The 27,976-nt window shown below is 41.6% G+C and overlaps 1 protein-coding gene across 3 annotated transcripts; it reads left to right on the forward strand.

The window, feature by feature from the left end:
* The first annotated feature begins 9 nt into the window (after positions 1 to 9).
* Positions 10 to 27,976, forward strand: LOC112397950 (keratin, type I cytoskeletal 12-like). 3 transcript variants are annotated; one of them, XM_024742302.1, is made up of 9 exons: positions 373 to 561; positions 951 to 1,033; positions 1,983 to 2,139; positions 3,092 to 3,253; positions 3,355 to 3,480; positions 3,621 to 3,841; positions 4,590 to 4,616; positions 19,112 to 19,134; positions 27,834 to 27,976. In XM_024742302.1, exons 1-9 carry the CDS (start codon positions 388 to 390, stop codon positions 27,974 to 27,976), a joined length of 1,116 nt encoding a protein of 371 aa, XP_024598070.1. In that variant the 5' UTR covers positions 373 to 387. The 3 variants fall into 3 exon arrangements, with proteins under 3 accessions (XP_024598055.1, XP_024598070.1, XP_024598064.1); XM_024742287.1 differs by lacking the exons at positions 4,590 to 4,616; positions 19,112 to 19,134; positions 27,834 to 27,976 and adding exons at positions 4,498 to 4,568; positions 4,999 to 5,301 and having other exon boundaries at positions 10 to 561; XM_024742296.1 differs by lacking the exons at positions 4,590 to 4,616; positions 19,112 to 19,134 and adding an exon at positions 27,224 to 27,280 and having other exon boundaries at positions 27,832 to 27,976.

Here is a 27,976-nt window from a genome sequence, read left to right on the forward strand (position 1 = left end):
GCTGTGGGTCTCTCGAGAAGCACCATGTCACTCTCCGCGCACACCTCTGGGATGCCCCAGTGGCTGTCCTCCCAAAGTGGGACACTGGGCAGAGCCAGGGGCATTTCTGCCTCAAGCATTGGAAGCAGCTACGGGGGAAGTGCCTTCGGCTTTGGAGGCAGCTATGGGGGAGGCTTTTCAGCTGCTTCCATGTTTGCTTCTAGTTCTGGCTTTGGTGGTGGCTCTGGAAGCTCCTTTGCGGGAGGACTGGGCGCTGGTTATGGAGGAGCCAGGGGAGGTGGCTTTGGGAGCCTGGGGATTGGGTTTGGGGGAAGCCCAGGAGGGGGCTCGCTAGGGATTCTCTCTGGCAACGATGGAGGCCTTCTTTCTGGATCAGAAAAGGAAACTATGCAAAATCTTAATGACAGATTGGCTTCCTACCTGGATAAGGTTCGAGCTCTAGAAGAGGCTAACGCTGACCTAGAAAACAAAATTCGAGAATGGTACGAAATACGAGGATCTGGAGACCCACCGAATGATTATAGTAAATATCATCTGTTGATTGAAGACCTCAGGAATAAGGTAACAAAATGGCTTTTTAGAGGGCCTTTGGGAATTATTTTTTACTTTTCTCTTTTGCTATTTCAATATTTTACAGTCATAAATCACCTAAAACTTAGATATCTTTCCAGTCAACTGTATTTGGAATAATTTCTCATCTTAAGATATTTAGTTTCATTTTATCATTTACCATAAAGTGATTGTTTTTTACACTACCGTTTCTGGGGGAAATGTATGTTTCTTAATTTTTAAATAATATTCTCTATACATACTTTCTTTTAAAAGTTAACTGCCTTAAACCCTTAATAAAATAGCATTACAACATCACCTAAAATTTTCCTGTCAAAGATATATTTGCAAAACACTATCTTGTATGACCTCACTTTGTGTGTCTTCCCCTGTTTGGCCAGATCATTTCTGACAGCACCGCAAACGCACAGCTGCTCTTGCAGATCGACAATGCGAGACTGGCTGCCGAAGACTTCAGAATGAAGTGAGTAGAATAAAAGAAAGACTAATGATGACTGACATGCCCCAGGATCTCTTCTTTTTCTCTATTTTCCTGCCTTCACTGATGGCAAATATTTCCAACCTTCTGCAGTTCACATGCTCCATACATTTAATGTTTTGGTAAATTCACATTGGGCATTCTATCAGAAAGTAACGAGATTCAAACACAATTCACATTACACGTCCTTAGTTATAAAGTACTTAAACCCAAGGCTATGGATTTTCATATTCGACATTTGTTATTGACTCATGTTGCGACATGATAATTCCACCAGCGTCCTAAACCTCAGTCTTCCATGCATCAAAATGAATTAATAATGTTTTTGCCTGGGCGTTAAATGAAGTGACCTTTTTCCCGATGACACATACAACTAAAATATTAACCAGGCATTTATTTTTATATTGCCTCCTCCTTTCCCATACACCACCCTCAGACATAAGGAGAGAATACTAATGTCCTTTTTGCTCTGCAGAATTTCCTCACAGGATGTTGCAGTGGTGATGATCCTGAACCTTAGTACGAGTCACTAAAGAAGTATCACTGTTTTAAATTAAACCATGAATAAAGGTTAAGCAAGATGACTAATTATTATCTAATTTTCAACCGCTTTTAGGATTCCATCAGAAACTCCACCTAGAGAGGGGCTGCTACTTACTGTTCATAGCCAAGGCAGCCAGCCAGAGGGGAAGAGGTAGCCTGGGATGCGGTGCTACTGCTGGTAGAAAAGTATCACTTCCTAATTTTTTCACTTCTCTCCCACTGAGTAGCAACCTGTCATTTAAAAAAAGGAACAGAAAAAGTTAGAAAAGCAAAAACAGTCTCATGCATTACAATGCTGCTAAATTTATATGCAAAACAGCCCTGAAGATCGCAGGGGGCTTATTCAAATGGGTGTGTTGATTCCCTGGACTGCTTTGCACTTGGTTTTCAGATACGAAAATGAGCTGGCCCTGTGCCAGAACGTGGAGGCCGACATCAACGGCTTGCGCAAGGTGCTGGACGAGATGACCCTGGCCAGAGCCGACCTGGAGACGCAGATCGAGACCCTGAATGAGGAGCTGGCCTACCGGAAGAAGAATCACGAAGAGGTGAGCCAGAAAACACAGTTCTCTAAGCTGCTTTTTTCCACCAGACTCAAAAATTACAATTTCAAATTTATAAACCTGGAGTTAGAAGAGATATGCATGATACACTATCTCCCTGTTAAGATGACCATTTGTTTTGAAGTTGTGGTGGTGGTTTCTGTTAAAGTTTAACACGTGAGAGGCACTTTTTGTCATTTTCATCATTTGGTAAGGACAATCAGAATTTTAATTGTCCTGATTTAGTGATTTCTTAAAATATAGTATTTTTATTCATTACCTAGGGAAAAAAGGTTAAAAGGCTGACTTTGCGCTATCTAGTGAAAAACATTCTGGAAGGATTGAAGAATTAATCTTTTTCTCATAGAAAATAAAAGGAGATACTTATCAAGAAAAAGATATAGTATTTTTAAAGTTCAAAAATAAAAGTCTACCAATAATACAGACTGTTATATATGTTAGAGAAACGAATTATACCCAGTGTAATACACACATGGAACTCTGATACACCACAATGTATATAAGTAATCACGCATGACCCTGGCACTAGACTCCTGAAGAGCTTTCCACCGTAAAGCAATGACTATGGTACAGACAGTGGGCAAGCCCAGGGACCGTCTGCAGCCCTCCGTTTGGCAGCTGTAGTTGAAAACCCCGGGTACCTTTCCACCAGGCCTTCCCTTCTTGTAAAGGTTGTGGAGCCCCAAGAAGCGGGGCCAACTCATCATCCATCAGGCATGGTAGGCACAGCACCCGGGACCCGTGGTGAGTTTAGGGGCCCGTGAAAGTGTCTTAAGTTCTTTCAAAAACAGAATAAAAATACGAATTTTAGGTTAAAAATGTTTGAATATATTATATTGACAGGTTTGTCTTTATACCAACTATGTTTTGTGGAGGAAGAGGCCCACGAAAGTGACAATGGGCCCCTGCGCCCCTCTCTCTCACTCGCTGTCCCCAGGAGCTCCAAAGCTTCCGGGCCGGCGGCCCAGGCCAGGTCAGCGTGGAAATGGACGCTGCCCCCGGAGTGGACCTCACGAGCCTCCTTAACGACATGCGGGGGCAGTATGAAGCCATAGCCCAGCAGAATCGGGAGGATGCGGAAGCCTGGTTCGTTGAAAAGGTACCACTAACAAAGACAAAAGGCGTTGATACACTTGCATTAAAGACCGGGGAGAGGCGCAGGGCTGGCTCACGTCCCCTCCCCCCTCTTTGCTGTGGCAGAGCGCCGAGCTCAGGAAGGAGATCAGCAGCAACACCGAGGAGCTTCAGTCCAGCAAGAGCGTGGTCACCGACCTGCGGCGCGTGCTTCAAACCCTGGAGATCGAGCTCCAGTCCCAGCTCGCCACGGTACGGCGCGCGCCAAAAGCCGCGGCTTCCTTTCGCCTTGCAAAGGAAATGTTGCATCCAAATTAGTAAGGCCATTGGCTGCCTTCCGCATTTCGGTCCCCTCCATTGTTACGTCTGTGCCATTTCCCTCCCCCGTGCAGAAGAAATCCCTGGACGACTCGCTGGCCGAAACCGAGGGCGACTACTGCAGCCAGCTGTCCCAGGTGCAGCAGCTCATCGGCAACGTGGAGGAGCAGCTGCGGCAAGTGCGCTGCGACGCCGAGCACCAGAGCGCCGACTACCAGCTGTTGCTGAACATCAAGGCCCATCTGGAGCTGGAGATCGAGACCTACCGCCGCCTGCTGGACGGAGAAGCCCAAGGGTGAATAGATAACCGAGGCTGAAAATAACCTCAATGGCTGACGGCCCGTGGACACTGATGCAGTTTGGGGGCAATAGAAGTGGGAAGGGTTCTTTAGCTGACAGAAAATAGCACATCTAGTAAAGACATGCCTTAGATTTGTTAAATGCTCTACATTTTGCAAAGTGTTGTCACCCGTTATCTTCCCTGATAAAAGTTAATAAAACGCTGGGATGAACAATGGCGTCGCAGACAGAGGCATCCTGCCGATGAGTATTAGAAAAATCCACCGTCCGAGTCCTGATGTTAATGCCCCGATGCTGAGAATGACATCAAACCACAGCCACGCAATCACCTCAGACCTACTGTAGCGAACTTTCCGAAAGTAATAACAGCCTGGACTAGTGGGAAGAATTCAGGACTGGAAATCAGGAAACCGGGTCTTCCATTAGTTGCCAGTTTGCTTCACTTTAAGAGCCCATTTTAGGCAGGGTTTGAAAGCAAAGGCACACTGCACTAGCTGATTGCTCTCAGGGTGCATCATTCAATCTTTCTTAATCAAGAAATGTATAATACTTTCTCCAGTTGGCCATTTTTTAAGCTCAAATAGCAAATTCCTTATTCCCTCTCCTTCCAGAAAGCATCAGGTGATATCAGCTCCCTTGTTTCCTTTACAGTGACTGTTTGGATGAAAGTTCCTCTGTGACAGCCTCCAACTCTCAAGCCCCGTCAACCGATTCCTCCAAAGGTATGCAGATTCCCTAAGAAGCACTTGCAATAAGTCAGAATCACATCTGTTAATGACTAAAACTGTAAGATCTCATTGAATATTGCGGCGTTATTACTAATTTAAACTTAAAGTATATTTGTATTCAGAGCAAAGAAAAAATATTTATGCGTTCCTGCAGAAAAATGAGTAGGCTGTTCTGTGGTAAAACTTTTGGCAAGCTCAGGAAGGAAAAAAAAAATCTACAAAGTATTATGAGAATCATAAACACTTTTTAAATTTTATTAAATAAAATGCATTTCGTTTAGAATGCAAAAGTCACCTTTGAAAGTTTAAATTTGATGGACTGTATCAGTCAATACCTAACTTAGAAGCTTAAGTTAAACAACCAATTTTAGATGAGTATTTGAAACACTAACTTTTGCCCTCTTTGTTCCATTTTTATCTTTAGACCCTACCAGAGCCCGAAAAATCAAGACAACTGTGCAGGAAGTGGTGAATGGTGAGGTGGTCTCCTTGCAAGTTCAGGAAATCGAAGAAATAATATAAAATCTCACAAGATCTGCCCCATGATTGTTTCCTTAGGAACAAGAAATTTACAAGTAGAAATTATTCCTTTTAGAGTAAGATGATACATTAGTTCAATCTCGATTTCTGTTTGTTTGATTTTCTTTGGATTCCCTATTCACTTTGAGCCTTTTTTGGCCTTCTGAAACAAAATTTAATTACAAATAATTGTGGAAATGTTGGTCTTTATAACAAATCAAAATTGCCTCACATCTTTCTGGACCTAGAGTAGTCTTAATAAACTTTCTTCTAGTGACCTGGAACATATTTTTAATCACCGGACTTTGATCAAGTAGCATGTTTTTAAAAAGTTAATCTTAATAAAAGATGAATGGTAATAATGTGAAGTGTGTACCTCCTTGACTCCAACAATAGTGTCAAGGGCGTAGAGAGAGGTTTGTGAAATACTCGTTATTAGTATTAGATAAACACTGAGAGGACTTCCCTGGTGGCGCAGTGGTTGGGAGTCCGCCTGCCGATGCAGGGGACACGGGTTCGTGCCCCGGTCCGGGAAGATCCCACATGCCACGGAGTGGCTGCGCCCGTGAGCCATGGCCGCTGAGCCTGCGCGTCCGGAGCCCGTGCTCCGCAACGGGAGAGGCCACAACAGTGAGAGGCCCGCGTACCGCCAAAAAAAAAAAAAAAAAAAAAAAAAAAAAAAAAAAAAAAAAAAGATAAACACTGAGATAAAGATGTTGAAGTGGGAGATTAAGTTAAGAAGATTCTTTTAGAAGTTCTTTCCTTTTTACATCAGCCCATCAAGGTTACAAAAAAAAATTGTATTGTGCACTACACGGGATAACATTTGTCCTGTTCTTTTTCTAGCACTTTCTTTCATTCAATCAAGAAACACTAATGAACTCCCATAGTGTGCCCAACTCAAGCCTCGAAGGTGAATAAAGATATGGTCCTTGCCTGGAGGAGTTCCCAATTGAGGGCAGAGATAGACATCTACTGGGAACAGTGATACAGTGAGATAGGGCGGATGGAAGTTCAAAGGACGCTTGGAGGAAGAAAAATTTGTGAGGAGGCAAGCAAATGCTTCATACAGAAACCAACCAGGCAGAGAAGGGAGAAAGGGAACAGAGGAAGCACATAAGAAAGGACACAGGGGCGTAAACAAACGCTGCTTTGATGGCCTTCCTCCTATTGGGCACCAGCAAGGCCCAGGGTGGGGTTTCTATTGGGGTGGGGTAGACCCACAAGTCAATAACAGATATCATGTTCTGGGTTGGGGCAGAAGGTGGCCAAAGTCTAAGCCTGAGTAGACTGTGGTTCAATCTGGGTTGCCAAATTCAAAACCCTAAAAGGAGAACGAAAGCAAGATTTAACAATTAAGAGCCTGATCTCTGAAGCCAGACTGGGTTCAAATTCTGACCCTAATACTTAAGAGCAAGTAACTCAACCTCTTGCCTGCTTCTGTTTCCTGATCTTTAAAGTGGGGTGAGTTTGTGAAGATTAAGTGAGGTAACATACATAAAACAGTAGGAACGGTCCCCGGCACTTAGAAGTACTCGATATTTGTGTCCTATTATTATTTACTGTGTGTAACCAAAATGTTATGGAGAAACCAGAGGAACTGATGAGCAAGGAGCGTCAAAGGAGCAGAAAGGAGAGGAGAGGGTCAGGCAAACCTGGAGGCATTCCAGCACTGGGTGCAAAAGCCCACAGAAGATTATGATGTCATTTTCAGCTGACTCGCTTCCGTATGCAGCTTTCTGAAGTCACACTTCTTTTTAAATTTGCTAGTGATCTCAGATGCTCCATTCATCTTACTTTATTACGCACGGCAATTCAGCTCTCTGTCTAGACCTCACCTTCCAGAACTGACGCTAGGAGAACCTTACCTTTCAGACCTAAAGAGATTATCAAGGTCTTTTCCTGCACAAGCTCCACAGCCCCCAAGTAATAAATGATGCCACTTCCTGGTACTCAAAAGTGGCTGCAAATAGTTACTGCTTTAAACTGCATCCGTTTTCCTTACAACTACATCTGAATTGTGTGAAACTCCAAGGAGAAAGGGATTTTGCACATGTATAAAGTCGGTGGTCATCTCTTAGCTATTATCCTAGTTTCTCAGCCTTCCCTTCTTTTGGGAATATTTTCTCTACTGGGCTCCCAAAGGCATCACCTCACTGGAAGCTTTTTCTCGGACTCTTCTTTGTGACTTCTAAATGTTCACTTAATCCTATTGTCTTCTCTCTCTACACACGCTCCCTAGGCGGCCTCATCTAATCCCATGGCTTTAAAGTAACCATCTATGGATGGATGTTACCTAGACTCATTGTGGTGACCATTTCCCAATGTATACAAATATTAAATCATTACGTTGTATACCCAACACTATTAATATAATGGTATATGTCAATTATACCTCAATGAAATAAATAGATAAAGTAACCACTCCTTGTGGTAACCTCCAAGATGGTCCAAGGAGCCTCACCTCCTGGTACTCATGTCCCTGAGCATTGTTCCCTTCCACAAGGAGTAAAGCAGACCTACTGAAGGAGTGACAGTGTGTGAATTCCAAGGTTAGGTCACAAAAGCATTTCTGTCTGGCTTGGCCTCTTGGATTTTGCTCATTCTGGGGGAAATTGGCTGCCCTTAAGTTATACTGTGGGAGAAAAATGTATTTTAAAAAAATCAGTGATTTCACAAAATTTCCCACTGAAGAACCAATAGCTAGCATCTCCTGGAATAGCCAGCAAGTTAAAACTCACAATCCTAGGGCTTCCCTGGTGGCGCGGTGGTTGCGAGTCCGCCTGCCCATGCAGGGAACACGGGTTCGTGCCGCGGTCCGGGAAGATCCCACATGCCACGGAGTGGCTAGGCCCGTGAGCCATGGCCGCTGAGCCTGCTATCTGATAAAATCTTAGAATATTCTACAGTCTTCAGTTGGCAAAGGAAGCATTAGATTTCTTATTGTTTAAGTTCTCTTTACCCTACTCTCACTGCCAAGAAATGCAGTTAGCATAGAATCCTTATCATGAAAGTCTAGGCCTCATTCACTACACCACAAGCCCTAATTCAACACAGATGTAAAAGGTCCTTTCGGACTCAGCAATTAATGAATTGCAGAAATGAGAGGTCTGTCTTAAAGGAAAATAACTCATAAGAAAAAACCCAGGTACAGGATCAGAAAACAAAGACAAGCATATCATTATGATTATTTTAAAATCTAAAATTTTATTAACTTAAATTTTAACATTTATCTGCATCTACTGTGCGGGTAGGCTAGAGAAAGTTCTGGAAAATATTGTATATACTAAATTGTTAGAGTGGTTATCTCTTGGAAATTCATCAAGGTGTTTGAAGAATATTTTTTCTTTTGTACATTTTTTAAATGCTTAACAAACAGTATATGCAACTCTGACAATTAGAGGGAAAATGAATTTTAGTTATCCAGAACAAATGGATTTGCAAGTAGGTCACAGTAAAAAGGGAACCGTCTAAAAAACGATCACGCATTGCCAAAGCAGTCAAATCTTCAGGCTTTGTAAGAGTGCCACCTACTGGAATCTCAGGATATGAACCTTAAAAAAAGTTAACCCTGCTTTTGAAGCCACTTGAGATACGCTGGATACTACAAAATGGGTTTGGGATTTGTTTGTTTGTTTGTTTGTTTTAAGAAAGAGAGAAAGAAAAGAGAAGAAAAAAGCAAACCTGTTTAAAAGTATCAACTTAATAAATTAACACTTTCTTATTTAAATAAGTGGTATTAGTTTCCAGAAAGTCCACCAGTAAAGAGGCAAGTTCTATAAGGCATAAAGTAAAAAAGAAAGCTAGTAGTTATTTACAGTGTAGAGAACCAGACAGCCAGTCTGAACTACCTAGTCTTTTAAAAATATACTCAAACATCGAATGAAAAAAATGTATTCATATACCTAAGTAAATGGCTTTTTAATGGGGTAGTAAATGTTTCTTAAATCTTGGTACTGGATCTAAGATTAAAATGTCATTGTTTAATATTAGTATCATAAACTCAATATCAAACTAAAAACCATTAGTTTCCTAATTAAGTGTATCCTCTCCATCACTACAACTTTTTAATAAAAGCTATGGCTGCAACATTCAGCAACATATTTATAAAAGGATTTTTTTATGACCAGAATTCACAGTTGAAAAATAATCACCTGGTGAATGGATAAATTATGGTACATCCATATGATAGAATACAACCTACCCATAAATAAGGATGTACACAAAAACAACATGGATGAATTTCAAGACCATTATGCTGAACAAAAGAAGCTAGACACAAAAGAATATATAGTATATGATTCCATTTATAGGAAACTCTTGGGGGAAAAAAAATCTAAACCACAGTGACATGAAACAGATCAGTGGGGACTTCCCTGGTGGTCCAGTGGTTAAGAATCCGCCTTCTAATGAAGGGGACTGGGGTTCGATCCCTGGTGAGGAAGCTAAGATCCCACATGCCGGGGAGCAACTAAGCCTGCGAGCTCTGGAGCCCCTGTGCCATAACTAGAGAGAAGCCCGCCCACGCGCTCTGAAGCCAATGCACCACAGCTTGAGAGAAGCCTGCAGGTCGCAATGAAAGATCTCGCATGCCACAACAAAGATCCACGTGCCACAACTAAGACCTGACCAGCCAAATTAAAAAATAAATTAAAAAAATAAAAAACAGATCAGTGGTGGTGGTCCAGTGGTAAAGGCTCCACACTTCCAATGCAGGGGGGAAGGTTTTGATCCCTGGTCCGGGAACTAAGATCTGCATGTCGCGTGGCCAAAAAAAAAAAGAAAAAGAAAAAGAAAAACAGATCAGTGGTTGCCTGGTCTGAAATGGTTGGTGAAGTGGGGGTTAACCGGTTAACTAGGAAGTGTCACAAGAAAACATTTAAGATTAATGGAAATGTTCTGTATCTTGATTATGGTGATGGTATATCCATTAGTCAAAATTCTTCAAACTGTACAATTAAAACGAGTACCTTTTATTGCATGTAAATCATATTTCAAAGTTGATTTTTAAATAACAATAGTAATTTAATAGTCTGTCTTCATGACAATGCTGTGTTGAAAGCATGAAGAGGCCATGTAGGATAATCAATCATGTGCTAGGGCAGGTTTGCACCTGCTCTTAAGTGCTGATTGATAAATATTCAGGAATTTGGGCTTCCCTGGTGGCGCAGTAGTTGAGAGTCCACCTGCCGATGCAGGGGACACGGGTTCGTGCCCCGGTCTGGGAAGATCCCACATGCCGCGGAGCGGCGGGGCCCGTGAGCCATGGCCGCTGAGCCTGTGCGTCCGGAGCCTGTGCTCCTCAACGGGAGAGGCCACAACAGTGAGAGGCCCGCGTACCGCAAAAAAAAAAAAAAAAAAAATTCAGGAATTTCCCAAGCTGGCTATTAAATCATTGGTAACTTGAAACTGGCCATGATGGGAATATCTACACTATGGGACTTGGGCTCTACTTATGTATTCCCCTAGAGAGCTGGTTTAAACCAGCACACGACGGAGCACAGTAGTTAAAAACACAGACGCTGAGGCTGATGCCTGGGTTCGGGTTCCAGCTCTGCCATTTTCCACTGGTTTTATTTACCCCTCTGTTCTTCAGTTCTTTGGTCTGTAAAAACCAAGGCAATAATAGTACCATGATTTTTACGAGGATTCAGTGAGTTAATTCACATTTCACAGAATAAGCACTAACTCAATGGTAGCTGTTATTATTATAGAGAGAAAAAACAAAGTTTCTCTACAACTAAAGAAATTAATTTGCAGATTTCCTCTCAGACCCCTAGACTTATTTATTCTTTTCCTTCTCTTCATGCAAACTCCCAAACAATTTCAATTTCAAAAAAGAAATGTACAATTTTCTTTTCCCCCTGAAATATGTCTCCTTAGCTGACTGCTAAGAGGTCAAATCTTCTCACAGGACATATTGGTGTAAAAATATTTATCCTCCCTACATCGCAAGCTGTTGCGAGCCTCAAAAAGACCAATTTCTGTGAAAGAGCTTTGTAAGCTGAAATCATGTCAGAACTTTAAGATACTAATGTTAACGCCACTGCTCAGATTGAAGGGGAGGGTTCTACAAGTAAACAGATGGCATCGAAAACAGGTTGAGGCAAATCTTAGGACTTCTGGGGATTATCATTCACAATCTTCAGGGTTTTTTTTTTTTTTTTTTTTTTGCTTTAACATGCGTGTTATAACTGTTAGCAAAATCCTGAGTAAGTGCAATGCTTTACACACATGCATTAGGTTGGAAAATTCAGAGTAAATATTTAAACTCTATAGAATGCAAACACAGGGCCACCAGGTCTTTTAGAAACCATTCTTGCACTCTGGTCTTCCTTCAAATTAAATTAACTGTGGATTTTTAGTTGCTAAAACATGCCATTGTTTATGTTTCACTATGCATATATTCTTAAAGAAATGCATTTTTTTTTCAAAATCATGAAAGCAGACTTGTAAATAAAACAGTCCATGCAGAGGCAATGGGGTCTAACAGATAGAAACCAGATGGTATTTCAGGCCTCATTCAGTGAGTTAGTATTTTACTCAAAACAAGTTACTGAACTTGAGATGATTTACCTTCACAAAAAGACAATAACAATATCACATATAATCATGTTAGCCCAGCATGTGGAAATTCTCATGAAAAATACCATAAACACAGGGTATTGTGAACTTGGCTGGTCAGAATATATTCATTTTAGTTATCAGCTTGGAACCCATTTCCTAAAACTATATATACATGAAGTTTCTGCTGAGGAAAGTGTATCCATTTTGAAATATTTCATTTATTTGAAAATATCCTGGGATTTTTAAAAATCACTTAAGCCTGCAGTTTCACGCTTCAAATGAACATAGCTGCAAATACAACTTTTTTTAACCAGTTGGAGTGTAATTTTAATTGTTTTAAACAACGTCCAGTTTGTATACTTATGGATACATGTGGGGCATCCCATATTCACTTATCTGTGTATTCATTAATTCAACAAATATTTACTTAGCACCATTTATAGATAAGTCTTTACATAGTCCAGTGAAAATGACCACAGTTTTTATGAATTAAGGTAATGCATGATAAGGTTTCATACATTATTTTTCTTTGTTGCATTGGTGCAAATGGAATAAAGTCATCATCATTTCTAATTGGCAAAAGTGATATTGCTCCACACGTGGTATATGCTGATTATTTAACAGGTGTGAGAGGCTTAGTCAATTCCTTCTAGAAGATATGACACTTCCTCATTCATTTTCATGGGTTTGATAAGGTTTTTTTTTTTAAGATTTTTTTGATGTGGACCATTTTTTTAATTGAATTTGTTACCATATTGCTTCTGTTTTATGTTTTGTTTTTTTGGCCCCAAGGCATGTGGGATCTTAGCTCCCCAACCAGAGATCAAACCCGCACCCCCTGCATTGGGAGGCGAAGTCTTAACCACTGGACCTCCAGGGAAGTCCCTGGGTTTGATAAGTTTTAAAAGGAGCAATCCATACTCTTAAATATTTTGAGGGCATATTTTTAAAGTATGATCATCTTAAATATTTAGTTACATTTTATATTACATATTTCATTAAGTAAAAGTAACTCCAAGGTGCTTTAAGATGTTTTCACTAAACACTCATTTTAAACAGCCTTATGTGCTGGTTCTGAATGACAGAGCAATTTTGATGTCAAACTTCCCTCTCTTACCTGATAAGTGACTGAATAGGCTGATAAAAAATAAGATAAATTTTCATCATTATTTTTAAAAAAAACAAACACATACAATCAGCATCTAATCAAAAGATAATCCTGGAGCAAAAACTGCAGAATTAGGTCCAGAATTTTATGTAATACAGAATTCACTGGACAGTGGTGTTAGAGATAAAGCAAAACAATGACATTTAGTTTTCCTGTCTCAGGAGGCAGAGGCTGAGGGTAAGGAAAAGTCCTCCAAGGGGTGATGTGAGGGTGGGAGAGTTTGACTCAATTCCCCACTGAAGCCTTCAGTGGAATCTCTCCCTCTCCTACATGACTTGGCAGATGTTTTTACAGCTTGTAGAGATGGAGAGCGCAAGGAGACCCGCATGTTAACCAGTGGGAAGATGAGAATCGTTCTAGGGGAAGGTAGGTCTCAGCAGGGAGGAGAACCCAGTGAACATTTCCTCATTATTGGCATTATCTGTCATCTCCAGGATGTACAGCAAACAGAGGAGATGATTTCTGAGGAGTTAAAGGACAATATAATATTGTAATTCCCACGATACCAAGCTAAAGCAGCAGGTTACACAATGATTTGTTGATCAGCTGCATTTTCCAACATATTGGCACCCTGAAAACTTAATCATATAAAACTACATCCCAAAAATGTGTAATGTGCATTATAAAACACTTGCTATATGCACATATATCCAGACATCTTATATCGTCATGATAACTTATCTCCGTTTAGGATGTTTTGGGTCATTTTAAGTTATCTTTGATTTGGTGAGAAAAATCACCAAATAAGAAAGGACTATTTCAACAGACTTATGCATCTCAAACTGAACTTTAGCTAAACAATCCAAGTAAAGTTATTCCACCATCAGTGCTGGTCTAAAAATCCTTCAATTGTAGCTTTTCAACTAGGTCAGGCTCCATGTCTCCTAGATCCATCCATTTATTTATTCATTCATTCAACAAGTAAATATAGGGCATAGAAAACAGGTTGAGGAAAGCCTCAGGGCTCTTGGGGATTATCATTCATAGTCTTAGGGGGTTTTTTCCTTTGACAAGCATAGTATAACTTATAGTAAAATCCTGAGTAAATGCAATGCTTTACACCCATGCAATAGATTGCAAAATTCAGAGTAAATATATAAAGCTTACAAAATGCAAACACACGGCCATCAATGCACAGAGGCTCAGCAGTTGCCATCACATAGGAGACATTAAGAGGATGCTCTGAATATATTTAATTTGAATCTATTACTTTTGGTTATTTTTTCAAATGTATGAGTCACATGGAAATGAATCTCACTGAATTCTCCTTAAATATTAACAAAGGAATTATGCTGTCAGGGACTAAAACCCCATTAAGAAGTTGTTTGCATTTGACTGAGAAATTCATTGGATTCTATTAATATTTTCAGAAAACTTTTAAGATACTTGACCCTCAATGGAGACATGAATGTTTTATCTAAAATACATAACTCCTTTTTTAAAATAAAATAAACCAGCCCACACAACTCTGTGGATATACTAAAAACTACTGAATTGTACACTTTAAATGGGTGAGTTTTATGGTATGTGAATTATATCTCAATAAAGTTATTAAAGTTTAAAAAATATATATGCAACTCCTGACTTGGCAATTTCGCAAGACGTACTGATACAAATCGTATTGCTCAGTACACTGTTGCTGATGACTCAGTAAAAAGTGATCTTCAGTTTCAATAAGCAGTCATTTAATACATGACTTTTTCTTAAGCAAATTAACCTGAGGACTTTTTCCCATCTATGTAAAGAGTACTAGGAGTTGTTTTCACAAAATAGAGTAACTTGATTCCTGCGAAGTCTTTATAAGGAAAAAAATGTGTCCGTTAATGTTTATTTGTAGAAGCAAATGTTCATTTGTAGAAACAACCTCAGAATCCTCGTATTCATCGTTAGAGTATGGTTTGTGCACAGGCAATCAACTAACTATGGATACAAAGCAGTTCTCTTGAACCAACTGATAGAAGACTGGCTTTCCGTGAAAAAAAAAATTAAGTCTAAAATCTTAATACTCCTGGCAATCTAGACCAAAATAGAACTTGTTCCTCCTTATTTAACCAAGGTGTTCTATCTAAAATAGTCTTTTCTTTCAATCGAACTAATATTTATTGGGCATTACGGAAACAACAGTGAGCAAACATACACATATATGCAAATAAACTTACCTTGAGGTATAAAGAGACGTACCTATGAGAGAAAGTGCAGATGAGGGACCAGAGAAGGTTGGAAAAGGGAGAGAATACACAGGGCTGGGGCATGAGGACCAGGGCCACTCTTTTGGCGGAAGAAGCATTTGAGCAGAGCCTAGATGAGTGCATAAAATCTCCATGTGTGGTGTTAAGTGGAAGTGGGTAGGCAGAAACAGGAGCAAAGAGCAACTCCCCTGGGATGCTTCCCTACAAGACTAAGAGGGCTTCTTCTGAGAACCCTATGTTCTTTGACCATGGTGGTCCGAACTTTATTTTTAGATGAGTTGATGTGCCTCATTCCTCTTCAAAGGCTGGACCATGTATTTTTGGCCAACCAGAAATAAATTCCCAGCACTAATGCAGGGTCTGGCAGAATGTAGGTGTGCCAAATACATGTTGGTTGAAGTGCTGCTTGGAAACATCACGCTCAGTTTACACATTGTCAAAATGATTGAAAAACTCGTGGGAAAGTATTAGATAAGATCCAGTTAAAACTATTAATCAGGGCTGCCCTGGTGGCACAGCGGTTGACAGTCCGCCTGCCGATGCAGGGGACGCGGGTTCGTGCCCCGGTCCGGGAAGATCCCACATGCCGCGGAGCGGCTAGGCCCGTGAGCCATGGCCGCTGAGCCTGCGCGTCCGGAGCCTGTGCTCCGCGACGGGAGAGGCCACGACAGTGAGAGGCCCGCGTACCGCAAAAAAAAAAAAACACACAACTATTAAACAAGCCCATCATTTGGCACAGTTTAAAATAAAAGCATATGTTGATTGAATATTTCATTGGCACCAGTTATGCTGTCCTATCAGTATGGTCCTAGTTCATGTGTCTCTCGAAATTCTCTAAGCTGGAAGTAATAATATAGTGTATTTTAATCACTATATAACAGCAAGTGAGGACACAGGAAAACAGAAAAAAGCGATACTGCAAAGTGCCCACTGATCGATCTTTATCAGGAAGAATGTCCTCAGCACCTAACAATACAGAAGAAAAAAGCATCTACTGTCAGGGGAAGTTGCTTAGAGGGAAATAAAGATCCAACGTGAGTTATTCGATTTTGCAATAGCTCATGTTGTAATATACAAATGTAATTTTAATTGAAGGAGGAAGATAATTACAGCTTAGGAGCCAACTCGTTAATCAACACCACAAGCAAAACTAGCTGAGGGACAAGCCTTTGGTCCCACACCCAAGACAAGAGGGTGAACCCAAAAAGTGACTAAAACAAGTTTCTACTGAAGTATGTTCAAGGCACCTGAGCCATTCTGAAAGCAAGCCCTGAAACCAAGAGAAGGGGAGAATTTTGTTACTAATGATTAGTTATTAAGTTTAAATAATTTCTATCGAATTAATAGGAAAACAAGAAATTCCGCACTGCATTGTATCTCCAGAAGTAATATTATGCTGGAGGGTGATGCAGTGGAAAAGAACACAGTTAGCGTGCATTGCTTAAATGAGTAAATATATATCTATATTCCTTGAACTAATACTAGAGACAGAAAAAAAAGAGGCCAGATAAATCCTGCAAATTTGGAAGTGATCCAAGTTATGGCAACCTAGGTGATAACAGAAGTGTCATCTCGGGAACAACTGAATAAACTGGTGACCCTTTTGCTTAGAGAATAAAAGATTTAGAAGGACCAAGTATCCCTCTTCAAATATCTAAAAGACTCCAAAGCTAAGTTCCATGTGGCAAAATGCAAGCTATATTGTGTGGCAGATTTCAGTTCAATATAAAGACAAACTTTTTAGTAATTAGAGCAGCTCAGAAACTCAAAAGATGAACCATCCTTTAGGTCCTTTCCAGCTGACTTCTGTAATTTTGATGGCCAGAATCCCTAACAACCCATCTAAACTAGACAGGGCAGAGTTTTACCTCACAAGGATCCAGTCTAGGCCACCGGTCGTGACTTCCTGCATTAATGTCATTAAGAAAAGTCCTAGAGTCAGTCTAGGCTTAGCAGCATAGAGCGTCACTACCACGAATACAGGACAGAAGAGTGGTAGCAAGCATGCTTTGTGCTTGTCATCTCTAATCTACACGTTTCCTAAAACTATTTTATCATCAGTTCTTGAGCCTATACAAGCTCTATATTCTTTACCAGCTAACTGTTGAAAGTAATGCTTACTGACAGTATTCCTAATGGAGGATATGGGAATACATGAGGCAGACAGAAGGCTACCCACAAGACTGATTATCAAGAGGGTTTTTTTAAAATATAGATAAGAATGACTTTGAAAAACTTTCTACAGCCTAGAATCGGTCCCTCTCAGCCTTTCATGTCCAGAAACTTGACTTTACCAGTATACCTAAAGGTGACCTGGCACTTGACGACAGACTGACAACGATTGTATTCATACAATACTAATGTATAGATTAGAATTCCAGTTTATTAGTTAACACTAAGGGACATTTCTTTCCAGATGTTCAAGATAAACATCAGAAAGGTGTTCTTTCCTGATCACTCGCTTTCCTGCTAAAGGCTTACTTTGTAGGATGAGTTAGGGATCATAAAGTTGCTGCATAAGCACAGATCCAAGCAGAGGTTTGAGGAACACTTCCCCCAGATCTTACTGAGGCTAGGTGAAACATCTTTGCCCCACACTAGGCAATTCCTCTCTAGTGGCTGGATTGTCCACATGCCGAAATTTATCTCATCCCATTCCACAGTTGCTCTTTGCCACTAAAACTTCCAAGTCTAGCCACAGTTTCTGAATCCCAGAACTCACATTGCAAATGCCTATGGAATATCTATACCTGGGTGTTGACAGGTGCTTCATCCCTAATCTTTGTTATCCTGGACTCATTATCTTTCCTACAAAACCTGCTCCTCCTTGGCTTTCCCATATTAGTTAGTGGCACTCCCCACAGTCCAAAACTGGAAACCTCTTGTCATTTAAGGTTTCCTCCCTCTCATTCATCAACCTGTAACTAGTCAATAGTCAAATGCCACCATTTCTATATCTTCTAACTTTCCCTTCTTACCACCCCACTGCAACTTTCTTGAAGTTGTCATTGTTTCTTACACTCCCCACAGACCCTTGCAAATTCTCCTTTCTCATCTCCCTGCCTCCAGTTTCCCTCCAGTCCATACAGTACACTGCCAATAATGTTATCTTTCTAAAAATTAAGAGTATGTTCATTCGCTGGTTAGCAACCTTCAATGGTCCACCCCCTGACTATGGGACCAAGTCCAAATTCCTTAGAATGACATTAAAAATCCTTCCCCATCTGCCCCCAACCTATTTTTCCAGGCTTATCTCTTGGCACTCACTCATACAAATTTTATGCCCTAGCCAAACCAAACTTTTCACAGTTGTTCAAATATGTCATGCATGTTTACACCTCCTTTACATATGCTGGTCCCTCTGCCTAGAAAAATTTTTTCCCCACTCATTTTTTTAAGACACCATTCAAATGAATTTCCCTAAGTCCTCCAGAGGCTGGTTTCTCTTTTTGGGGTGCTTCATATAAATCTGTATTATTAAACTTTTCATCCTATTTTGCAATTATTTTTGTATTACCCCCTACCCTCTGCCCCCAAGATATGGCTTCCTTTAGAGCAAAGACCACATCTTACCTACCTTTGCATCTTCAGGACCCATGTAAAATTTCTGGTATATAAACCGTGGTCAACGCACAAAAGTGGGGAAATCGGAGCCAGGGCACTTCCCCTTCCTTCCAGGTGAGGAAGAAAGACCTACAGACAAAAACAAACAAAAAACCTTGTTACCCTCTTTCCTGATTCAGCTGATCTAATAGTCAAATTGTATTTATTGAAAGAATACAGAAAAGTCTTTTCTCCAAAATTTTCATCATCACACTGCCTGAAATTTCACTTAGATAAAAGGTACATTTTTAATGTAAATAGTTTTGGTGACTACTTCTCCACCTCTACCCACCTTTGTTGGTAAGTAACACCTTAGACTAACCAGATAGTTATCTTCTTAACACCTGTTCCCACAAAAGCTGAAAAGTTTCAGAAGGGAAGGAGAAGTTAGGGAAATGGAACCTATCAGGGGAGGACAAACTCAACTGGGATGCAGCTCTAGGGTACTGGGGAGCAACTTCAGAGCACAGGGTTACTAAGGGAGGTGGGAGAGGAAGAGGGCAGCAAAACAAAGGTCCAGATTCAATGATGGAAACTTCAGTAGGTTCTGCTTCTTCTATTCCTCCTCAGAGATGGGGAAACACCCTCTCTCACACTCAGCAAAAGCAGCCCCACTGCTGCACGCATGCTTGGCTCTTCAGGGGAAGAACTCATCTGCCACTGTTACTTAACTCATCTGCTGTTGTTACTTAACTCCTGCTGACTCTTGTAACCTAACTATTGTTCTCACCTACTGCCCTCATTACCCTGCCTTTCATTTAGTGAAAAGGCCAGGGACAGAGAGCTGAGCTGGTTTCTGTAGTCCCAAGACATAGGGTGTCATGGAGGATTAGATCTCCTCTTATTCTATTACCTGATCACAGCTGAGATTTTCTTTCTTCCTACCTTAACTGCAGCAGTGAGCAGGCTTTCTGAGAGGAAGATTGGAAGAAAGAAGCCCAGAAAGCTTCCATAGAGTGAATACAACATGTATCCAGAAACCTGTGTCAATACACCTTAAAGAAACCAAAGCCAAGGGCTGTTCATGAGGATGCCCCACTCATATTAAATGTGTGACTTTTGTTGTGGTTTCGGAAAACTAGCCGTACAGAGCACCCAAGTTCTTCCAGACCTGTTCTCCTGGCCTCTTTTGATTCTAGAAGCCATTGATATTCTTCTAGTAAATTCCTTTGTTTAAGGCAAACAGTCTGTTATGACTGCCATGACTGCCACTGTGAAGGCTACCTGGAGCATCCTGGAACAGTTGCTCAATTCCATCTCCACTCTCCCACCCATTATACATACATCCACTTTTACCTCCACACTGGTAAGCACCTGCTTACACCTAGCACGATGCTAAGTATCAAGAAAGAAACATGAATAATATGGGGTCTCTACCTTCAAAGAGCTTACACCTTGATAAGTATTTATTAACCGTGGCATTGCAATTATTCATTTTCCTATTAACTTCCTGGAGGACAAAAAGTTTATACAAGTCCTACCATACTGCAGAGTCTGAGCAGGGAACAGCTTACACACTGGAACTAGGGGAAATCTAAAAGGGTTTAATAAAAGGACTATTTGCAAAAGTGTGGGCATGATGTAGGGAAACCACCGGGAGTAGCTTATGACCCCCACGTGCAGAGGGATGAAGGGAGGTGAGTTAGAAAGGGAAAGTTATATAAAGAGGGCCACCTTGAGAGGAGCTGTGCATTTTATGAAAGGCCACAGCCAACATGTAGGAGATGCCAGGGGAATAAACACCCCAAACTCATCCTCTTACCTCCCTCCAGTTTCCTGATTAGGTCCCCTCTGGGCAAAGATAATGAAGGACAGAGGGCAGCTACCCTCCTGGAGCAGAGAGCAGGATGGAGAAAGTTGGAAAGTGGATCTGGAGGTCAAATAGCTTTGTAGGGTCAGCACTCAATACTCACTTGCTGAGATTGGTTCAAGATGGCGGAGTAGAAGGATGTGCACTCACGCCCTCTTGCAAGAGCACCAGAATCACAACTAACTGCTGAACAACCCTTGACAGAAAGACACTGGAACTCACCAAAAAAGATATCCCACAACCAAAGACAAAGGAGAATCCAAAATGAGACGGTCGTAGGGACATAATCACAATAAAATCAAATCCCATAACTGCTGGTGAGTGACTCACAAACTGGAGAACACTTATACCACAGACGTTCAGCCAGTAGAGTGAAGATTCTGAGCCCCATGTCAGGTTTCCCAACCTGGGAATTGGGCAACAGGAGGAGGAATTCCTAGAGAATCAGACTTTGAAGGCTAGTGGGATTTGATTGCAGGACTTCGACAGGACTGGGGGAAACAGAGACTCCACTCTTGGAGGGCACACACAAGGCAGTGTGTGCACTGGGATCCAGGGGAAGGAGCAATGACCCCATAGGAGACTGAACCAGACCTACCTGCTGGTGTTGGAGGGTCTCCTGCAGAGGCGGGGAGGGGGGGTGCTGTGGCTCACTGTTGGGATGGGGACACTGGCAGTGGAAGTTCTGGGAAGTTCTCCTTGGAGTGAGCCCTCCTGGAGTCCGCAGTTGACCCCACCGAACAGCCAGGTAGGCTGCAGTGCTGGGTCGCCTCAGGCCAAACAACCAATAGGGAGGGAACCCAGTTCCACCCATCAGCAGACAAGCAGATTAGAGTTTTACTGAGCTTTGCCTACCAGAGCAACACCCAGCTCTACCTACCACCAGTCCCTCTCATCAGGAAGCTTGCGCAAGCCTCTTAGATAGCCTCATCCACCAGAAGGCAGACAGCAGAAGCAAAAAGAACTATAATCCTGCAGCCTGTGGAAGGAAAACCATATTCACAGAAAGATAGACAAAATGAAAAGGCAGAGGACTATGTACCAGATGAAGGAACAAGGTAAAATCCCAGAAAAACAACTAAATGAAGTGGAGATAGGCAACCTTTCAGAAAAAGAATTCAGAATAATGATAGTACAGATGATCCAGGACCTCAGAAAAAGAATGGAGGCAAAGATCAAGATGCAAGAAATGCTTAACAAAGACCTAGAAGAATTAAACAACAAACACCTAGAAGAATTAGAGAACAAACAAACAGAGATGAACAATACAATAACTGAAAAGAAAAATATGCTAGAAGAATCAATAGCAGAATGACTGAAGCAGAAGAACGGATAAGTGACCTGGAAGACAGAATGGTGGAATTCACTGCTGCAGAACAGAATAAGGAAAAAAGAATGAAAAGAAATGAAGACAGCCTAAGAGACCTCTGGGACCACATTAAATGCACCAACATTTGCATTAAAGGGGTTCCAGAGAGAGAAAGGACCCAAGAAAATATTTAAAAAGCATCCTAAGAGACAACTACAAGCAACTCTATGCCAATAAAATGGACAACCTGGAAGAAATGGACAAATTCTTAGAAAAGCACAACCTTCCAAGACTGAACCAGGAAGAAATAGAAAATATGAACAGACCAATCACAAGGAATGAAATTGAAACTGTGATTAAAAATCTTCCAAGAAACAAAATTCCAGGGCCAGATGGCTTCACAGGTGAATTGTATCAAATATTTAGAGAAGAGCTAAAACCTATCCTTCTCAAACTCTTCCAAAGAATTACGGAGGAAGGAACACGCCCCAACTCATTCTATGAGGCCACCATCACCCTGATACCAAAACCAGACAAAGATACTACAAAAAAAGAAAATTAAAGACCACTATCACTGATGAATATAGATGCAAAAATCCTCAACAAAATACTAGCAAACAGAATCCAACAACACATTAAAAGGATCATATAAAATGATCATGTAGGATTTATCCCAGGGATGCAAGGATTCTTCAATATATGCAAATCAATCAATGTGATACACCATATTAACAAATTGAAGAATAAAAACCATACAATCATCTCAATAGATGCAGAAAAAGCTTTTGACAAAATTCAACACGCATTTATGATAAAAAGTCTCTAGGAAATGGGCATAGAGGGAACCTACCTCAAAATAATAAAAGCCATATATGACAAACCCACAGCAAACATCATTCTCAATGGTGAAAAACTGAAAGCATTGCCTCTAAGATCAGGACAAGACAAGGATGTCCACTCTCGCCACTATTATTCAACATAATATTGGAAGCCCTAGCCACAGTAATCAGAGAAGAAAAAGAGATAAAAGGAATAAAAACTGGAAAAGAAGAAGTAAAACTGCCACCGTTTGCCGATGACATGATACTATACATAGATAATCCTAAAGATGCCACCAAAAAACTACTAGAACTAATCAGTGAATTTGGTAAATTAGCAGGATACAAAATTAATGCACAGAAATCAGATGGCCGAGAAGCACATGAAAAGCTGCTCAACATCACTAATTATGGGAGGAATGCAAATCAAAACTACCATGAGGTATCACCTCACACCAGTTAGAATGGGCCTCATCAGAAAATCTACAAACAACAAATGCTGGAGAGGGTGTGGAGAAAAGGGAACCCTCTTGCACTGTTGGTGGGAATATAAATTGATACAGTCACTATGGAGAACAGTATAGAGGTTCCTTAAAAAACTAAAAATAGAATAACCACGTGACCCAGCAATCCCACTACTGGGCATATACCCAGAGAAAACCATAATTCAAAAAGACACATGCACCCCAATGTTCACTGCAGCACTATTTACAATAGCCAGGTCATGGAAGCAACCTAGATGCCCAGCGACAGACGAATGGATAAAGAAGATGTGGTACATATATACAATGGAATATTACTCAGCCATAAAAGGGAACGAAATTGGGTCATTTGTAGAGACGTGGACGGATCTAGACTGTCATACAGAGTCACGTAAGTCAGAAAGAGAAAAACAAATATCGTATATTAAGGCATACATGTGGAACCTAGAAAAATGTTACAGATGAACCTGTTTGCAGGGCAGAAATAGAGACACAGATGTAGAGAACAAACGTATGGACACCAAGGTGGGGAAAGGGTGGAGGGGTGGTGGTGGTGGGATGAATTGGGAGATTGGGATTGACATATATACACTCATATGTATAAAATAGATAACTAATGAGGACCTGCTGTATAAAAAATAAATAGAATAAAATTCAAAAACAATACCCATTTGCTGAATTAGATTATTATTACTATATGTCTGCAGACAATTTCTAGTTTCTCTTTTCTCATTTTATTGGTTCTCAAATTGCTATATTAGTGTTTTCATTGAGAGTTTTCGTGACACGTGCAAGTTTAATTCTCTTCTTCCTCTCTGCTACAGAAACAGATACATGCTAAAGACAACACTCCTGAATCTAAGTTCCCAACAATCAGTGTCTACTCTTGAAACCCTGATGAAAGCTGAGACTATTCTGTCTTTCCATGCATTTTCACCCCCTCCATCCTGCGTACCTAAATGTAACAAAAGCATGGGCTCTCGGGGCCATGGAAAGCCGACATAGAAAAGGCAGAACAATCCCCATGCTATGGGGATGGGGTGCAGTGGACTGAAGTGGAGATCCTAGCACAAGGAAACAGGGTAGTGTAGAGCTTCCACTTAGGTCATTTGGGAATCTTAAGTAGATTGGGAGATAAGACAGGAAAAAGAAGTGGCAGAGAGAGAGTCTGAAGACGAGGAAACTTCCTGAAATTCAGAGCAGGCTCCAGGGACAGAAGTCTGAGAACTGGGCATGGAAGCAGGAAGAGATCTGTGTTTGGAATAAGCAATAAGAAAGTTCATGCCTTCTCTTCAGCCCACTCCCCCACGTGCATTCAAAAAGAATGCTTAGCCTGAGAAGTTGCCCTTTTAAGTGGGCAACTGTGATTTCAACAGACTTCTGCCCAAAATAACCTCTCTTCTCCTCACCAATAACTGAAATTCCTATTACAAGGAACCATCTCTTATTTCACAACTGAAGAAAAAGTTCAAAATGCAAATGCTAGGGTGCCCGGAACAACACACAGTGAATAAGGTTGTATTTCTGTTCATGTAAATGAACAGTATCATATCTTTTCTTTAGACAGCAAAAAAAAAAAAAAGTTAAAACACAAGATAGCTCATGGCTTCAGATGAAAGGCAGAGAGAGATTTCGACGTAGAGAAGAAAAGAGCAATGAAAGAAGAGAGTAGAAATGTCAATGACAAACTTTAACAACTCCCCAATTTCGTCCAAGGGCAACTCTGGACAGTTTGGGATATGCGTGAATATCTAGAATCAATGCATGCTCAGATGTCGAGCTTAGAAGGAACTTTGATCAAGAAGCATGCATGACAATTGTCAAAAATCAAGGGCCCATAATCGTCCCGTTAGAGTCCTTGGGACACACTTAGCATCCGATAAATATTTCTTGAGTGAATGTGTGGTATAATTAGGTATAATAGAGTTTCAGAGACCACTATGAGCTAAAGCAGGGGAGTAAGAGGGAAAACAAAGAGAGTGAACGAGCATTTGTTGAGTGCCTACTATGTGCCAGGCACTATTACTTGTTTCTTATTCATTTTCCCAATATCTTTTGGAAGTTTCACAGATAAGGAAACTGAGACTCAGAGAAGATGACTAATACTTATCCAAGCTGGAAAACAGTAAGCCAGGACTCAAACACATCTGCTTAACTGCAAGTATATGCACTTCTCCACATGGACTCCCTGGAAAGGGACTAGTAGTTGGCTTGAAAAGCTACATAGAAGAAGGCGGGGGTGGGGCAGGCGGAGTCAAGATGGGGGGCTAGGAGGATGCGGAATTCGCGTCTCTGCACAACTAGGGCACCTACGAGGCACCAGTGGGGGACCACGAACACCTAAGGGGACAGGGGGCACCCCCAGTGACCAGTAGGACGTGAGGCGTGGGGGGGGGGCCGTAAGGGGGGAGGAGAAGTGGAGGCGGGATGGGACCGGTGCCCCGGAGGCCGGCTGGGGGAGGGGAAGGAATCCCACTCCCAAAGGGGGAAATTGGGGGACCATTGGGAGGGCAGTGGATCAAAAGGGAGCTTGACCAGGTTTCCCCCACCCACGTGGGCGCCCAGAAGCCTGCTGAGATCCCAGGCCTGATCCTGTGCTCACCTAGGCCTCCTCCAGCCGTGCAGGTCCTGAGGGAGTGGGAGGGGGGGAAGGGGGAGCAAAAGTAAAGGCCGGACCTACAGGACCGGCACTCCTGAGGGGGGGCTGGGGGAGGCGGGGAGTTCCTACACCCAGCGGGACCCACCCACGGTTAGGGGTCCTGCGGGGACAGGGGAGACCCTGGGGGAGACCCTTGGGGGGGCGGTGGGCACAGAGGAAAGGAAAGGAACACAGCCAGTGCTTTCCCTGTCCACTTAGGCACTGTTGGGCTCCCAGGCCTAATCCTCTGCCCTCAGAGCCTCCCTCCTACCGTGCAGAGCCCAAGCCCCGCCCCTACACCCCTACTCAGGGCCCCACCCCTACACTCGGGGACCCCCTCGGAGACCCCCTCCAACCGCACTGGGCCTAAACCCCACCCACACCCCCTCACCCAGAGCCTTACCTCCAAACTCCTGTAAGAAATACATTTGTGCTTTTCATTAAAGAAGGATGTTTGCATTGTTTGAGTTTTACTTTTCTACCTGACCTTAAGATAACTATATATACTGAAAGGACCCACGCTGAATCTCAAGGCTCATTCTGGCCTGACTCACCAGTTTGACGCTGTGTATCCTTGAACAGTCCTTTTCTTCAGTTTCCTCATCTTTAAATAAGAGGAAGGAAACCTCTCTTCCTAATTCCCAGATTCATTGTAAGGTTCAAATAAGATAATATACAAGAAATCCCTTTGGAAGTTGTAAATCTTGATAGAAATGTAAGGAAATTTTGTCTTTATATTCATTGTGCTCTGGACTTTGAAGAGATAAATGTTGAGGTTTCTTCTTTTTTTTTTTTTGCGGTATACGGGCCTCTCACCGCTGCGGCCTCTCCCATTGCGGAGCACAGGCTCCGGACGCGCAGGCTCCGCGGTCATGGCCCACGGGCCCAGCTGTTCCGCGGCATGTGGGAGGTTTCTTCTTAACAGGGGTGTAATAATTTCCAGCTGAGGGCCTGTGCGATGGAGGCCGAAGTCACCCCCAAGAAACACCCATTTGCAGGTGAGCGCTGCCCCCTGGTGGAAATAGAAAGGTGGGGCAGGTGCGGTTAACCACGTGGGATCGCCCGGGGTGACGCCTCCTGGAAAGGAGAAACCACTTAAACTTACGCGTTTAAAAAAAAAAAATCTTCTTTCCTTTTTTGTCACACAGTGTTCCTTTGGAAATATTTTCTTTACATATGCAGAATGTAGACCTGTTACACCAATTACCTGTCTAATTATTGTTATTTACGGTTAATGATCAAGAATTGAAGAGAGTCAGGTTTTTAAATGTATTTTAATATCCTAATTCTTTGATATTTCAATTTTAATAATTCAATAACTTGATTAAAAGATAATTTTACAATCCATACAGCATTTTAAAATTGTTGGGCTTCCCTGGTGGCACAGTGGTTGAGAGTCCGCCTGCCGATGCAGGGGACACGGGTTCGTGCCCCGGTCCGGGAAGATCCCACATGCCGCTGGATGGCTGGGCCCGTGAGCCATGGCCGCTGAGCCTGCGCGTCCGGAGCCTGTGCTCCGCAACGGGAGAGGCCACAGCAGTGAGAGGCACGCGTACCACAAAAAAAAAAAAAAAGGCTATAGAGGACCAGGAAATCAGGTAAACAAAAGCTGTGTTGAGCATTCAATGTTTATTTCTATATGTTTCAAGTGATGAGTTATTTCCTCTTTATGAATTTGATAAATTCTAACAATTCATATGTGTCATTTTACTTTTTTCTTTTTTTAATTGAAGTATAGTTGATTTCCAATGTTGTGTTAATTTCTGCTGTACAGCAGTGATTCCGTTATACACATATATACATTCTTTTTTTATATTCTTTTCCATTATGGTTTATCATAGGATATTGTATATAGTTCTCTGTGCTATACAATAGGACCTTGTTGTTTATCCATTCTGTATATAACAGCTGACATCTGCTAACCCCAACCTCCCAGTCCATCCCTTCCCCAACCCCCTCCCCCTTGGCGACCATGAGTCTGTTCTCCAAGTCCATGATTCTGTTTCTGTTTCATAGGTAGATTCATTTGTGTCATCTTTTAGATTCCACATATAAGTGATATCATATAGTATTTGTCTTTCTTTTTCTGACTTACTTCACTTAGTATGATAAACTCTAGTTGCATCCATATTGCTGCAGTATACATGTCATTTTAGATTCATCTAAAGCCACCATGGTTAAAACAATTGTTGAAGAAATAGATCCTCGTGGCAAAGTTCTCTCATCTAGAGTTCATGCTATGGGAAAGAAGTCCACCAAAGTCAACAATGTGAAGAGTGAACAAAGGGTGCCTTCCTGA

This window comes from Neophocaena asiaeorientalis, unplaced genomic scaffold (assembly GCF_003031525.2).
Source record: "Neophocaena asiaeorientalis asiaeorientalis breed wild unplaced genomic scaffold, Neophocaena_asiaeorientalis_V1.1 scaffold1, whole genome shotgun sequence".
Classification (NCBI taxonomy): Eukaryota; Metazoa; Chordata; class Mammalia; order Artiodactyla; family Phocoenidae; genus Neophocaena; species Neophocaena asiaeorientalis.

Excerpts from the sequence above, each read along its gene's own strand:
- LOC112397950 (XM_024742287.1), top strand. The coding sequence starts at position 25 with ATGTCACTCTCCGCGCACACCTCTGGGATGCCCCAGTGGCTGTCCTCC. Across the intron at positions 1,034-1,982 it reads GCCGAAGACTTCAGAATGAA|ATACGAAAATGAGCTGGCCC; the intron begins GTGAGTAGAATA and ends CTTGGTTTTCAG. Across the intron at positions 3,254-3,354 it reads AAGCCTGGTTCGTTGAAAAG|AGCGCCGAGCTCAGGAAGGA; the intron begins GTACCACTAACA and ends TTGCTGTGGCAG.